Source organism: Notolepis coatsorum (assembly GCF_963971535.1).
Source record: "Notolepis coatsorum genome assembly, chromosome: 19".
Taxonomy (NCBI): Eukaryota; Metazoa; Chordata; class Actinopteri; order Aulopiformes; family Paralepididae; genus Notolepis; species Notolepis coatsorum.
In genome coordinates, this window is record NC_140183.1 from 58,053,475 (window position 1) to 58,070,586 (window position 17,112).

General features: G+C 42.1%; 1 protein-coding gene across 1 annotated transcript in view; it reads left to right on the forward strand.

Annotated features, from left to right (window-relative positions):
• adam22 (ADAM metallopeptidase domain 22) overlaps positions 1 to 17,112 on the forward strand; it is a gene marked incomplete at its 5' end in the record, with an annotated part of 200,552 nt that overhangs the window by 177,071 nt on the left and 6,369 nt on the right. Inside the window, 3 exons of the mRNA XM_084336828.1 lie at positions 410 to 613; positions 2,844 to 2,944; positions 15,635 to 15,701. Of these exons, the coding sequence (XP_084192954.1) occupies positions 410 to 613; positions 2,844 to 2,944; positions 15,635 to 15,701 (372 nt within the window). The remainder of the gene's footprint in view (positions 1 to 409; positions 614 to 2,843; positions 2,945 to 15,634; positions 15,702 to 17,112) is intronic.

Genomic DNA, 17,112 nt, shown 5'->3' on the forward strand with positions numbered 1-17,112 from the left:
TTAAAGTATTGGTGTCGGGACCCGCCATCTCATTTTGCAACTTTGGTCTAAAATGTCTTTATTTCTTTATTTCAGATCCCCATTAGTCACTGCCTCAGCAGCGACTATTCTTCCTGGGGTCTGGATACAAACATGTAAAAATCAAACAAGAATAATCAATAAAACAACATAAAAACAAAACAAATATCAATAAAACACCAATAAAATATACAAACAAATATAGAACATTAAACCAATCAAAATCAGACATACAAACAAATATAGAACAATAACAAATATACAAACATATAGAACAAATCAAATAAAACAACAAATATCAATAAAACAACAAAACGGAGACATCTCAGAGAAAACAAAAGAATAACGTGTGATTCTGAGAGACTGGTTGTCCTGCGTCTCTCTCCACCAGGCAAATGCCTCCCGGCGACTACGTGAAGAAGCCAGGGGACGCCGACTCCTTCTACAGCGACATGCCCCCCGGCGTCAGCACCAACTCCGGCTGCAGCAGCTCCAAGAAGAGGTCTGGCTGCCTGTCACACCTGCAGATATACACCCTGTCCTTCACCCACTCCATCCCATCCATCTCTCAGAACATCTCACTGTTCGGCTTCAGGTGTGCCCGCTCACCCCCACCCGTTCACCTGCCACTGTGTGCGCTTGTGCGTGCGTGTGAGTGTGTGTATGAGTCTTCGTGTGTGTCTGTGTATTATGTGCATGTGCCTGCGAGTAGGGTTTTGTATATGCGTGTGTGTATGGTAGGTCTGTCTTAAATACTTCGAAGCTTCGAAGCTTCGTTCGATGGGCATGGGATTCGAATATGAAAATAAAATTTGATTATTAAAAAAAATATATATATGATAATTTTTTTTCTTAGTTTTTATGCAAAATCAACTCTGCCTCTCTTTGTTAATTACAACAAGCAATGCTGTTTGTTATTTAAGATGAGGTTGGACTCGGCACTGACAGATTTGTGTTCATTGTGCTGCTTTTATAAAGCCTCAAATGACGGCTTACAATATTTCATGAAAGCAAAGTGTTTTGTTTGTCTAAGATTTAAAAAGGTTTAAACTTTACAGCACTGACAAAGTTGAACAAAGTGCTGTAGTCCCACAACATAAAAAAATTATAATAATTATAAAAATAAATTTTATATATATTTTTTTATTTTAATCTCGAAGCTTCGAATTAAAATCGAATCTCGGCCCCGAAGCTTCGAATTCCAAAAAAATATTCGAAGGTCAGCCCTGGTGTATGGGTTAAACTTTGTATGCGCGCGTGTGTATTGAGTTTGTATGCGCGCGTGTGTGTTTGTATACGTGTGTGTTTGTATACGTGCGTGTGTATGTATTTGTATGCACGTGTGTACAGTATGTGTTTGTATGCGTGCGTGTGTTTGTGTTTGTAGAGTATGCGTGTGTTTGTGTTTGTAGAGTATGCGTGTGTATGTGTATATGTGCATGTGAGTAAGGTTTTGTATGTGCGCGTGTGTATGGGTTTGTATGCGCATGTGTGTTTTATTGTATACATGTGTGTATGTATTTGTATGCGTGTGTGTTTGTACAGTGTCTGTGTATGTGTTTGTACAGTATGCGTGTGTGTATGTGTTCGTATGTTTGAGTATGTATGAGTCTTTGTGTGTCTGTGTATATGTGCATGTGCGTGCAAGTAGGGTTTTGTATGTGCGTGTGTGTATGTGTTTAGTATTCGTGTAGTGTTTGTATAGTATTCGTGTAGTGTTTGTATAGTATTCGTGTAGTGTGTGTGTGTTTGTGTGCATGTGTGTATGTGTTTTTGTATGCATGTGTGTACATGTTTGTACACTATGCGTGTGTGTGTTTTGTATGCATGTGTGTGTTTGTATGTATATGTATGTGTTTGTACAGTATGTGTGTGTATGTGTTTGTACAGTATGTGTGTGTGTGTGTGTCAGTGTGGATGTGTCATATATGTGCACCTGTCACTGCTGTTATTGTTAACCAACACTAATAACATGCTGCTGTCTAGCTTGTCACCAGTCCCTTGCAGTGCATTGGATGCTCCTCTATACCTCTGGTACAGACAGACTAAAGTGTTGTGTGTATTCCATGCTGTTTATCCACCATGGCTCTCTTTGAGTGTGTCCGTCTCCATGGGAACAACGTTGTGGTTGAAGTAACGTTCCTGCTCAAGCGCTGTACCTCTGATCGTTCCATTAGTCATGTGATCACAGAGTGCTCTAAAGTGTTGCTGTCTGTTGCCATGGCATCTTCATCTGTCATCTCCCCCTCTCATTTGCCTGCCCCCCCCCCATCACCTCACACACGGACACACTCACGCACGGACACACACATACACGCACACATACATACATAATAACAGCAGCAATGCAGCCTGAGTCTCTCGGATAACTACCACCATAATTTATGATTCATGATGCATGAAAACACAAGGGATGATGGTATTTTGATGATGATGTATTTTGCTACTCCCGGTGGCCCTGGTGTGTGTGTGTGTGTGTGTGTGTGTGTGTGTGTGTGTGTGTGTGTGTGTGTGTGTGTGTGTGTGTGTGTGTGTGTGTGTGTGTGTGTGTGTGTGTGTGTGTGTGTGTGTGTGTGTGTGTGTGTGTGTGTGTGTGTGTGTGTGTGTGTGTGTGTGTGTGTGTGTGTGTGTGTGTGTGTGTGTGTGTGTGTGTGTGTGTGTGTGTGTGTGTGTGTGTGTGTGTGTGTGTGTGTGTGTGTGTGTGTGTGTGTGTGTGTGTGTGTGTGTGTGTGTGTGTGTGTGTGTGTGTGTGTGTGTGTGTGTGTGTGTGTGTGTGTGTGTGTGTGTGTGTGTGTGTGTGCGCGCATACGTACGTGTGTATGCAGATCTAACGGTCTGTCCCACTCTTGGAGTGAAAGGATCCCGGATGCCAAACACATCTCTGATATCTGTGAGAACGGACGACCAAGGAGCAACTCATGGCAAGGTAACGTACACAGACACAGAAACAGTCACTATCCTATAAGCATTTACATACTGTAGGTGGTTAACTCATTGAGAGCCACAAACTTCCTCCATCCAGCTTTTCATGACCATTTTCACGATATTTCATGATCTTTGCGGAGCTATTGTATATTCTATATTATAGCTATGGAGACAATAGTATGGCTCATTTGACAGACACTATTTCTAGTCCAACATGTGAAAAAGAGTTTGTTTCTACACACTGTAGTTTGCATTTTATTACACGCTAAACATCGCCCATTTCCCAAATAATCCAGTCTTTTTGCATAGATTGCGAGATAAGACACGCTATATGCAATAAGCCTGTTATGGAAATGTTATCTAATATTCCACAACAAGCCCAAATCGTTCTGGTTGATCCCCTGAAACCCCAAATACTCCCAAATCAAAGGTATATACCATGTACATGTGTGCCTTCATAAAATCATCAAGGGGGGGGGGGGGGGGGGTAGTCTTACCCCGAAAATGCGATCGTTAGAAAAAGCTTGGTTTAGGTCCGGTAAAATAAGAAACTGTGATCGTTACAGGAACATGTTTCAGGTTCGGTAAAATAGACATAGAATATCCTTACCTTCTTCCGGTTTGACGACAGTATGTGACGGTCGCATTGTCACAAGCTCCGCTCCAGTTTTTGTTAATTTCGCTTAAAAACCTACTTTATACAACACTAATGTGTTTAAACCTCGACGTATATATTAACTAAGACCTTCAACTAACTATATCAATAGGGAAAACCAACATGCCAGCAAAGAAAGCAGATACTCCAACGGTAGATGGTGCAGTGACGCGCTCCACTGTGAAGGAGAAAGCAGAAGCTATAGAGAATAAAAAGCTCGACAATCTCATGGATTCCAACATTCCTACGACCTCATCCGAGACAGACATGGAGAGTACTTCTCCCGATTTCAAAACGCTGACAGCTCTGATAAAGATCTTAACCGACAAGGTTAATGATATAGCTAGAGCTGTGGAGAGAGCCGAAGCTAATGCTATCGCATTTAAGTTAGCTATAGAGGCTAAACTTGACGACATCAATGCACAGGCTGTAGTACAATCCGATCGCATAACGGCGGTTGCAAATACTGGGATCGAATACTCACTGAAACAAGAGGAGAAGAATAAGGAACTATTTGAGAATATCGCCGAAGTATCGAAGGAGATGCAACTGGGAGACAAACAGCTCTGGCAGATGATCCATGACAACAAAGAGGAAAACTCGGTCAGACTGCTCGAAATCGAACGTCACGCCCGCAGATTTAACCTCCGTATAGTGGGTTTGGATGAATCAGTCGATTGCACAGATGCCAAGTTTGCTGCAGTGCTAGTCGAAATTCTAGGTCCTGAAATCCTACCTACAGAACCGATAGTGGACAAACGCTACAGAATTGGCACCATAAACTACAACAACAACAAGGAAAGAGCGATCATTGCTAGTCTACGGGAAACTGTAACAAGAGACACGATTATCAGGGAATCACACAAGAAATGGGGGAAACTGATATACAAAGGGAAAAAAGTGTGGTTCTATGAGGACATGTGCAAAGAAGCCATAACTCTACGGGCCCGCTACAAAGATGTAGTACATCGGCTATATGAGAAAGGTCTCTACCCCGTCATACGGTATCCAGCTATTCTTTCCATTGTGGAGGGAGAGGGAAAGAGATTCGTGCTACGCTCGCTTGAGGCGGCAGAAGATTACATGAAGAATATAAAAAGTGGATGACAAGATTCATCTTTCATGGATAACTGTACAATTGCATGGACATCAAAAACGGCATCATACAAGCTTTTGACAACATTGAGGGATAAGTAATTTGATATAAAACGCTAAACACCATATATATATATAGATTCATGGTAATATGCAGGGCATGATTTGATACCGACTATTTTGGAACATTCTAGAATTTTCTATTCTCTTTTTTTTTTACTTGAAGGCAATGAGTCATAATGGAATATACTGGAATACACTGGATTGTTATTGTTCTATGACACGAGGAATGTACTGGAACATTATAACAACAATCTGCAAGTCATGAGCGGCTGACAACATTCAGGAATACAATGCCTTTTTCAATGATGGCCCCGGAAAATAACAACGATATGAGACTTGGTCAGGAAATAGATGTGAAGAACAACGACCACCATAACAGATTAATGATCACTCATGACGGGGGATGATCTGCATACAAGTATTTAAAAATCTCCTTGTCATGGGCGGCTACGTGGCGTAGTGGGCTCGTCAGTTCGAGCCCAGCGCTCCACATTTGCTTTCAGTTTAGCTGGTCGTCCGTACTAATACACATTGGCCGTATTAGGGGGTGGGAAACTGATGGGTGGGGATCGGGCGTTGTGGACAGCGACTCCTACAGGTCGGTTGGTGCGCCTGCGCAGTAGAATCAGGAAGTGTCGGGGGCAGCGTGAGCCTCCCACGCGTTACTCCTCGCCACTGAGAGATCGAGCTACGCAGGTGAAAAGATGCGACTGCTGTTACCTCAAGTACCGGAGGGGACTTGTGCTATGTATGACTTAGTCCACATTGCAGCCGGCTTGTGGGAGGCAAGAAACAGCGTCCGTGACAGGGGAAGGTTGAATTGGATGATACGAAATTGGGATGGGAGAAAATATAGAAAATGGGAGAAAATGTGGATAAAAAAAAAAAATCTCCTTGTCATTTAGATGTGTAAACATGCAAAGTTATTTAAAGAAAAGAAAAAAATGTAAGTATAGTTATTCCCTGATTTTATGGGTTTCGATATCTAAATCTAAACATCATTATTTCTTATTCTTTATTTCTTTATTCTGAAAGGTTCTAACCAATACATGTTAGTAGAAGGTTTAAAAAAAAATTTAAATGAGTATACTAATTGAGGTATATTTTTCATTTTGTTTAATTACATTAACGGGAGAGTGGCTTGGCCACAGGTGACATTCTATTAAATTAGAATTAAAAGTATAGATTCTATGGTATACATAGGAAAGCTTAGGATAAATTGCTCATTCTGGGCTGACCGGAGGTGCAGGAAAGGAAGAAGTTGTACGCGAAGGAGGTATCAAATAGGGAGGGGGGATCAGGGGTTTATTTGTATATATGTATGTTTTTATGCTCGGCTCTCAACGGGACCTCAATAGTGGGATGTAAATCCATTGTGAATTCGCACTCCAGAAGTGTTACCAACAACTACAAAACAATATGTATAGATTATGGCTAGTTTGAATATAATGATCTGGAACACTGGGGGAATAAATAATCAACATAAACGCAAAAGCGTGCTCACATTGATGAAAAACAAACAGGTTGATGTGGCTCTCTTAAGCGAAACGCACATTTTAGTGGGAGACAAAGCTACGTTAGCGGACAACACATACCATAACATTAGTCACTCTTCCTTTGGAACGAGAACCCGTGGAGTTGCTATAGTCGTGAAACGGAAGTTGAATATTGAATTGAAGGGAGTATGGTCTGATGCAGATGGTCGGATAACCATAGCTAAGATTATACACAAGAATAGGAAAATAGCGGTATATGCCCCAAATCTATACGAAGCTAATTTCTACACTACACTTACCAGAAAAATTTTAGACCTTCCAGAATACTCATTTATAATTGGTGCGGATTTTAATGCAATCTGGGATCCTGGGTTGGATAAATCTTATCCCACCTTTTCCAACGAACAAAAAAATGCATCTAATGCGTTAAAGGATTGGTAGAAGAATACAGGTGTAAATGATCTATGGCGATCACTCAACCCCACGACCCGGAAGTACTCTTGTCGATCAGCAAGGCATAAAACACTTTCCAGAATAGATTATGTTTTTGCAACCCCGAGACTATTTGATAACTATGACGTGGAGATGGTACCCAATGCATTATCAGATCACTGTTATTTACTCCTAAAAGGATCATTTGGTATACTGTCATCCCGAGCCCCAAGATGGCGATTTAACATGATACTGCTGAATAACAAGGAATTCATTACACAACTCAAAAAAGCTCTTTCAGTATTCCTACTAGAGAATGTGAAATCAGTGCCGGACCCTAGAATATTATGGATGTCGGTAAAGGGAATGATCAAGGATTTCACTGATAGCTTTTCCTCCAAAACACGCAAGAATCGATGCACAAAACTGGCGGAACTGGAAACGCTTTACTCTACGTTATTTACTTCTTTACAATACAACGACTCGGTTCGACTGGAAACTCAAGTTAATGTACTAAAAAAAGAGATTAACGCCATTTATAAACAACAATCTGAAGTACAAATACGTAGCACAAGACAACAGCATTACTCTCAAGGTTCCAAACCAAGTCACCTACTAGCTATGCGATTAAGAGTTAACGCAAAATTTGCAGATATAACTACCATTAAAGCACAACAAGGACTTGTAACAGACACTAAAAAAATAAACGCGACATTCAAAGAGTTCTACTCCAACTTGTATAAATCAGAAACCTCCTTCGATCAAAACAAAATGGACACATATCTTAATCAAATTAACCTCCCCAAACTTTCAGAGGATGACGCTAAACAGTTAGAAACACCTATCACACTAGAGGAACTCAGGAAGGCCATATCCGAAATGCAAAGTGGTAGGGCTCCAGGAAGAGACGGTATCCCACCAGAAATGTACCTTTCATGCTGGGACATAATTGGACCCCTATTACTTAATATGATTTTATACTCAGTCAAGGAGGGGAACTTCCATAAGAACGACAATATTGCACTCATAACAGTCCTCTTTAAAAAAGACAAAGACCCCACAGAGTGCGGTAGTTATAGACCCTTAAGCCTCCTCGGAACCGATATCAAACTGTACTCTAAGGTATTAGCCATCAGACTTCAAAAGCATATGACGTCTTTAGTTCATCCGGATCAAACTGGCTTCATAAGAAACCGCTTGATCACTGATAACATAAGACGATTACTACACGTACTAGATGCCAGCAAGGACGACACCACACCTAAGGCGATGCTGTCCCTGGATGCAATGAAAGCTTTTGATAGGTTGGAATGGTCGTATCTATGGGCAGTATTAGAAAGGATGGGGTTAGGAAAAGGATTCATTGATATGATTAAAGTATTATACAAAGACCCATCGGCCATGATTACAACAGGTATAATCACCTCCGAAATCTTTCCGGTATCACGCTCTTCTAGACAGGGTTGCCCTCTTAGTCCCGGACTATTCGATTTATCATTAGAACCTTTAGCACAATATATAAGACAATCCCAATTCATAGAACCAATCGTAATCAAGGGCACACAACACAAAATTAGTTTATATGCGGACGACGTAATACTGTTCATGCAAAACCCTAACACCGCAATGCCTCACCTTCTCAAGTTGATTGATGACTTTGGCGACCTATCGGGATTTAAGATAAATTGGCCAAAGTCGGCTTTCCTTCCACTTAACGCCCCTGCAAAAAAATATACGCCTTCCAAGAGAAATACCAATGGTTAAACACTTTAGATGTTTGGGAGTTGAAGTATTCCCTACCATAAGCCAAACGGTGAAGCACAATTACATAGAAATCCAAAATAAAATCAAATACGACTTTGACAGGTGGTCAAAACTTAAAAACTCAGTACAGGCACGGGTTTCAATAGTTAAGATGGATGTCTTACCTAGAATCAACTTCATCAGCTCAATGCTACCGTTACCCCCTCCAGATGGTTACTGGAAGAAATTACACTCTTCCGCATACAAATTTATTTGGAATAACAAACCACCATGTATAAAAAGATCCACCGCACAGAGAAACAAAGCCGACGGAGGTATGGCATTTCCAGATTTTTTCCACTATTTTAAGGCGTACACTTTAAGACCACTGACAACCTGGTTTGATCCCCAAGCATCAGTATCCTGGAGAAATTTAGAAGTAAATATAGTAGCACCACATAGACTGCAGGACATAGTATACACCAAATTATCAATTAAGCAATGTGAACTGAAATTTGGCCCCATTATTACTCATGCGATCCGGATATGGCGTGAAACACAAAAAAAATATTCTAACCCACATAAATGGCATAATCATACTCCCCTATTTAATAACAATGCACTCCTGATTGGAAAACGACCTATAAGATTCCCTAGATGGGAAAAGCAGGGCATACACACATTAGGAGATGTTTTCAACAAACAGGGATTTTGTAGTTATGAGGAAATATGCAAAAAAAATTATCTCACCAGTTCCACATATTACTTTTACGCACAGTTATTGTTATGTTTGAAGGCTCACGGTGTTCCATTAAGGATACCAATTGTACACCACAGATACCACAAATTCTTCTATGAAAGAGAGACATCGAGAGGTTTTGTTTCAGATTTTTATCATCAATTACTAACGTCCTCGTATGAAATCCTCCACCTAGACTCAGTCTGGAGGAGGGATATACCAGACCTGGAAATAGATTTTGATTGGCAAGAAGCCTGGGCAAATGTTCGACTTGCATCAAGGAACTCGGACCATCAACAAATCAATCTTAACTATATTCATAGGACATACTTGACTCCTATAAGACTGAACAGAATGGGTCTCAAACAAGACTCCAAATGCTCCTTATGTACAAATGGGGACGAGGGGACATTTATGCACATGTACTGGGACTGCCCACCAGTTAAGATATTCTGGAAAGAAGTGACCCAGCAATTATCAAATCTCTTAACTCTGAATATACCTGTACACCCCTCTGTATTACTGCTGAATGATGTTTTTGAGTGTGCAGTACCTATACAGCTAAAGAGATTGGTTTTGTCTGGTATCACAGCGGCTAAAAAGCTGATAGCATCACGATGGTTTCAACCGGAAAAAATTTGCCGGAAGGTCTGGATTCTTACATATCTCGAAGTGATTTATCTAGAAATATCTACAGCAAGAATTTTGGGTCTCAATGAATCCAAAATGACAATGTGGTTAGAAGTGGTGGAGAGAATAATAATGTGTTTTTTTGTTAAAAAAATAATAAAAAAATTAAATACAAAAAAAGAATATCCTTACCTTAGCCAGAAGGTACTCCAAAAAGAATAATTCCATCGGCGATCGCGATTACTCGTTTATATGTAATTACTTGTGTTTATGGGAAACTATAGGTTTTTGAGGCAAGCAGATCTCCTAGCGATTGCTCTGCAAGAGCTCCTCCCCCTCAGAGCGAGTCTTGACAGAAAGAGATCAGTAGAGATGTCTGAACTGGACTATCAGAGTTCAAAAGTGCGATACTGCCACCTGGTGAGATTCGATCGGCATTGCAATTCCTACGTAGGCAAATGAGCCAGGGACACCTAGAATGATCCGGATGACCGTTTAGAACGGGGATCAAAGGGAAAATATCAAAGGATCTAAAAACGTATTATTATGTTTTGGCGCTCAAGCGTTGGCAGTCAAACACATAATATTACGTGTTTGGCCGTCAAAGAGTTAACACATTCAGCGCCAGCCATTACACTCATCCCTGTAGCTAATGCGCCAGCTTTCCATAGCCTATTTTTACTGTGCGTCACTATGTTTGTAGAGCTATATCTATATTCTATATTATAGCTATGGAGACAATACTATGGTCATTTGACGTCAGTATCTCCCCTCGAACATGCAAAAAAGATTTTTTCATGTATACATTTGCGCATTATCTTGTAACAAGCTTGATAATAATAAACAAACCTGTTCAGCTATAAAGAATGAGAGTACTGGAACAGTGTTAAATGCAAAGAGTTGTATTAACCAAAAAGAGGATCAAAATAAATGGGGCACCCCATAGCAACGTATGGTACAACAAAAATCATCTCAAACCAATAAGAACGGTCCTGTCAGCTTTACAGTCCATTAGCCCCAACATAAATGTTACCATGTATAATGTACCGTGTATAATGTTACCCTGTATGTTACCATGTACGTTTACCATGTATAATGTTACCATGTATAATGTACCGTGTATAATGTTACCATGTATGTTTACCATGTACAATGTTACCATATATAATGTACCGTGTATAATGTTACCATGTAGGTTACCATGTATGTTTACCATGTACAATGTTACCATGTATAATGTACCGTGTATAATGTTACCATGTATAATGTACTGTGTATAATGTTACCATGTGTGTTACCATGTATGTTTACCATGTACAATGTTACCATATATAATGTACCGTGTATAATGTTACCATGTATGTTACCATGTATGTTTACCATGTACAATGTTACCATGTATAATGTACCGTGTATAATGTTACCATGTATTGGTACCGTGTATAATGTTACCATGTGTGTTACCATGTATAATGTTCAGGCCTACCAGACCATGCAGCCTGCATGGTAGAGTTAGTAGTGTCCAACAACACTCAAACCTTTGAGTGTCCAAAAGGTGATAAGTCCTGGGTTGATCCACATCTTAGAAAAGGAAAGGAAAAAGAAGTAATCCACTGGGAAGCACCACTGCAGCTGACCTGTCATTGGTTACTGAAGAATCTTTTAGGAGGCCTGGAAAAATCCCTCCTTCCTCTCACAATAGCAGTAAGCAAACAAAACTCCATGAGGCCATGATTCCAATCCAAGATGGCCCCCTGATGGTTAGGACCGCCCCTAACCACACCCATACCTGGAATCTTAAAGGTCAAGTGACCCAAATATGCTGACATTGGCATATCCTAACATATTGGGCCCACACTTCATTTATCAACACATTGACATCTTCTTCATAAAGTAACGCATGTTACAATCTCGTGGTGAATATTGTATAATTTCAGAGTGATCCGGGCTAATTCCTGAAAAGCTGAGTTATAGGGCGCTACGTGAATTCTGCTAAAAGCGTTTCTCACCTGGACACGCTACTATTTCCAAATCAAATGTATGTAATAGGTATTATGTTTCATCATGAATGCATGAAAGGGGGGGGGGGGTCATTTTTTGATGCTTTGATCGCCAGTAACGGCATTCATTTTGAACACCACACACGCTGATCAACTGGATCGATATGAAATCATTGTAGGATCAAGATGGAATTGACGTCAGATAGTCCTTACCTTTGATCGGGGTTATTCCAAAAAGAATATTCCAATTGTCTGATCGCGATTTCCAGTATTGATGTCCATCTGGTACCAGACATAATTTGGCACAACTTATGGATCGAGTGTGCTAGATGCGTTTCGAAGTGGTCGGATGAAGCGATTTACTTGGCTTCGTCTAAATTCTCTGCTCGGACCATATACGATGTAACACACGGTGAGAAATACGATTTCAAAGGGTCGGCGCTACTGCCACCTAGCAGGATGCGGCCGGTATTGCACTTTTGGTATCTCTGAATGATTTCCTATGGTAACACCGAGGTCCGTGAACCTGTAATGAATAAAAATATCGAATAAAAGAAAAAACTACCAAAACCAGAGAAATCTCGGGTGTGGTGCTCAATGTGTTAAGGAATGAGAACGCACAAACACACCTTTATCTTTAGATAACACCAGGCTATGCTAACGCCACAGACTCATTCTAACACCAGGCTATGCTAACGCCACTGACTCATTCTAACACCAGGCTATGCTAACGCCCCTGACTCATTCTAACACCAGGTCATGCTAACACCACAGACTAATTCTAACACCAGGCTATGCTAACGCCACGGACTCATTCTAACAGCAGGCTACGCTAACGCCACTGACTCATTCTAACAGCAGGTTATGCTAACGCCACTAACTCATTCTAACACCACAGACACATTCTAACACCAGGTTATGCTAACGCCACTGACTCATTCTAACACCAGGCTATGCTAACACCACAGACTCATTCTAACAGCAGGCTATGCTAACGCCACAGACTCATTCTAACACCAGGCTATGCTAACACCAGGCTATGCTAACGCCACAGACTCATTCTAACACCAGGCTATGCTAACGCCACAGACTCATTCTAACACCAGGCTATGCTAACGCCACAGACTCATTCTAACACCAGGCTATGCTAACGCCACTGACTCATTCTAACACCAGGCTATGCTAACGCCACTGACTCATTCTAACACCAGGCTATGCTAACACCACAGACTTATTCAAGTCAAGTCAAGAGTTTTATTTGTCACGGCATACAAGTACAATGAAATGCGGGTGGTCTTGCCCGCAACGATGTGCAATACAGTAATAACAACATATAATGGAATCCAATAAAACAACATTGTGCAATAAACAGTAACATAGTAGGGCATATCGGTATTTGTACATAAGTTATTTACAGAGCATGGAGGACATGCTAGGTCCTGTGGTAGTGCATACACCATTCTAACACCAGGCTATGCTAACGCCACTGACTCATTCTAACACCAGGCTATGCTAACACCACTGACTCATTCTAACACCAGGCTATGCTAACACCACTGACTCATTCTAACACCAGGCTATGCTAACGCCACAGACTCATCCTAACACCAGGCTATGCTAACACCACTGACTCATTCTAACACCAGGCTATGCTAACGCCACAGACTCATTCTAACACCAGGCTATGCTAACACCACTGACTCATTCTAACACCAGGCTATGCTAACGCCACAGACTCATTCTAACACCAGGCTATGCTAACGCCACTGACTCATTCTAACACCAGGCTATGCTAACGCCACAGACTCATTCTAACACCAGGCTATGCTAACGCCACAGACTCATCCTAACACCAGGCTATGCTAACGCCACAGACTCATTCTAACACCAGGCTATGCTAACGCCACAGACTCATTCTAACACCAGGCTATGCTAATGCCACAGACTCATTCTAACACCAGGCTATGCTAACGCCACTGACTCATTCTAACACCAGGCTATGCTAACGCCACAGACTCATTCTAACACCAGGCTACGCTAACGCCACAGACTCATTCTAACACCAGGCTACGCTAACGCCACAGACTCATTCTAACACCAGGCTATGCTAACGCCACAGACTCATTCTAACACCAGGCTATGCTAACGCCACAGACTCATTCTAACACCAGGCTACGCTAACGCCACAGACTCATTCTAACACCAGGCTATGCTAACACCACTGACTCATTCTAACACCAGGCTACGCTAACGCCACAGACTCATTCTAACACCAGGCTACGCTAACGCCACAGACTCATTCTAACACCAGGCTACGCTAACGCCACAGACTCATTCTAACACCAGGCTATGCTAACGCCACAGACTCATTCTAACACCAGGCTATGCTAACGCCACAGACTCATTCTAACACCAGGCTACGCTAACGCCACAGACTCATTCTAACACCAGGCTATGCTAACACCACTGACTCATTCTAACACCAGGCTACGCTAACGCCACAGACTCATTCTAACACCACTGACTCATTCTAACACCACTGACTCATTCTAACGCCACAGACTCATTCTAACACCAGGCTATGCTAACGCCACTGACTCATTCTAACACCAGGCTATGCTAACGCCACAGACTCATTCTAACACCAGGCTATGCTAACGCCACAGACTCATTCTAACACCAGGCTATGCTAACGCCACAGACTCATTCTAACACCAGGCTATGCTAACGCCACAGACTCATCCTAACACCAGGCTATGCTAATGCCACAGACTCATTCTAACACCAGGCTATGCTAACGCCACAGACTCATTCTAACACCAGGCTATGCTAATGCCACAGACTCATTCTAACACCAGGCTATGCTAACGCCACTGACTCATTCTAACACCAGGCTATGCTAATGCCACAGACTCATTCTAACACCAGGCTATGCTAACGCCACAGACTCATTCTAACACCAGGCTATGCTAACACCACTGACTCATTCTAACACCAGGCTACGCTAACGCCACTGACTCATTCTAACACCAGGCTACGCTAACGCCACAGACTCATTCTAACACCAGGCTACACTAACGCCACAGACTCATTCTAACACCAGGCTACGCTAACGCCACAGACTCATTCTAACACCAGGCTATGCTAACGCCACAGACTCATTCTAACACCAGGCTATGCTAACGCCACAGACTCATTCTAACACCAGGCTACGCTAACGCCACAGACTCATTCTAACACCAGGCTATGCTAACGCCACTGACTCATTCTAACACCAGGCTACGCTAACACCACTGACTCATTCTAACACCACTGACTCATTCTAACACCACTGACTCATTCTAACGCCACAGACACATTCTAACAGTATTCTAACAACTTGTTTACCTGCAACTCTCCCACCCCTCGCAGGATCACAGAGCGAGACTTCTGGGGTTGGAAGTGGATTGATATCATCAATAAGATTGTTTAGACTCCTCTCGTAACGGTCTGAGCCTGTTGCTGCCCGCAAACAAACTATTTTTGCAGATGTTCTCTGATGGGCGCCTTTGCCCCAAAACATTATATTGCAGACGGGTTCACGACAGTCGGCTGAAGCTAGTTCACTCAATACTGGGTAGTTTCAAACGATTTCTGTCCACTACTAAATAGAAAAATAGGCTCCAGGTTAAGACATACTGGATTTATACTCTAATAAAGTACTAAGGGGAGGAGACTGCCCAGCTTTCTTAAAAATAAATCAAATGACCCCCCAAAAAACATATTCATATTCATAAACAAATGTATTTCATTGCGCTGACTGTGTTCTCTCATTCTTTTTTCTTTTTTTTTTCTTCAGGAAATCTGAGTGGTAATCGCAAGAAGCTGAAGGGAAAGAAGTTCCGCGCTCGCTCCAACTCCACAGAGTAAGTGAGCGGTGGTGAGATGGTCACGTCGGGACGCCCTCACAAGGGTTGAGAGATGGGATGATAACACTGACCAGAAGGGGGCTCGGCTCCCTTGTCAAATAGTCACATCATTGTCTTTTTAAGATCTTTTAGCCTAATTGAAACCAAACAAAATGTTCCCCTGAAAGCCCAGACTATTGATTTGTAGAAGTAGAATCAATCTTTTCTCTGATTGTGAATCAGGGACGTAGAGTGTGTTTTATCCAGTGGTGCAGTGCTGGTATAACTCGGTATAACGGCGTTATACCTCGGTCACTGAGGCTGAAGTACGCGCAATCGCTTTTTACATGGCATTATCCAACCGGACTCCCGGAGAAGCATGCAGCTGCAGAGCCGCAGAGCCAGCGGCGCTCTCTGGGCCGCGCGCTGACGGCCGCGCTGTGAGGCAATAGTATCCAGCTGCAGGACGAGAGCAGCCAAAAAAAACTGTGCATGCGCGCAGCACCTACTGTCAATTTGCCACTGCACCACTGGTTTTATCCTAGAGCCGAGGATATCCCAACCCACTGCCCACTGTGCCTGTAGACGGGTAAAATGCAACATTTGCATTATTATGTTTTCCCGACGGCTGAATGAACACGATACAGCGCGCCGGCCGGTCGGTCAGTCGGTTTGTCTGTGGATTTCGAAGGTCTCGGCATAACAAAGTAGTCGGAATCAGAATCAGAATCAGAAAGGTCTTTATTGCCAAGTAGTTTTCACATACAAGGAATTTGATTTGGTTGTTTTCGGTGCGACATTGACGGACAGACAATTATGGTAGAATACATAAAAAGGTGGAATAAAATAAAATGGAATATAAACTAAATTAACATAGGAGCACAATAGAATATAGTATTAGTATAATATACATTTTAAATTGAAATAGGAATAGGCCAGGGCTGTACAACTGGCTGCGGCACACCCGTGTTCTCATTGTCAAGCATGAGACTGACTTGTGTGTGTGTGTGTGTGTGTGTGTGTGTGTGTGTGTGTGTGTGTGTGTGTGTGTGTGTGTGTGTGTGTGTGTGTGTGTGTGTGTGTGTGTGTGTGTGTGTGTGTGTGTGTGTGTGTGTGTGTGTGTGTGTGTGTGTGTGTGTGTGTGTGTGTGTGTGTGTGTGTGTGTGTGTGTGTGTGTGTGTGTGTGTGTGTGTGTGTGTGTGTGTGTGTGTGTGTGTGTGTGTGAGAACAAACCTAACAGCTTGGAATGATGATGTGACACACCCAACCAACATGCAACTGAGCCCCGTTAAACACACGCACGCTCACCATGCGGTTGTCCTTATTGTCGCGGTGTCGTCATCTTCATCTGGAGAGAAAAAAATGTACCATCTTGTCATTCTCTCGATTGCATCTTGGTGATGTTTGTGTCACAATGTCTTTGCTTTCT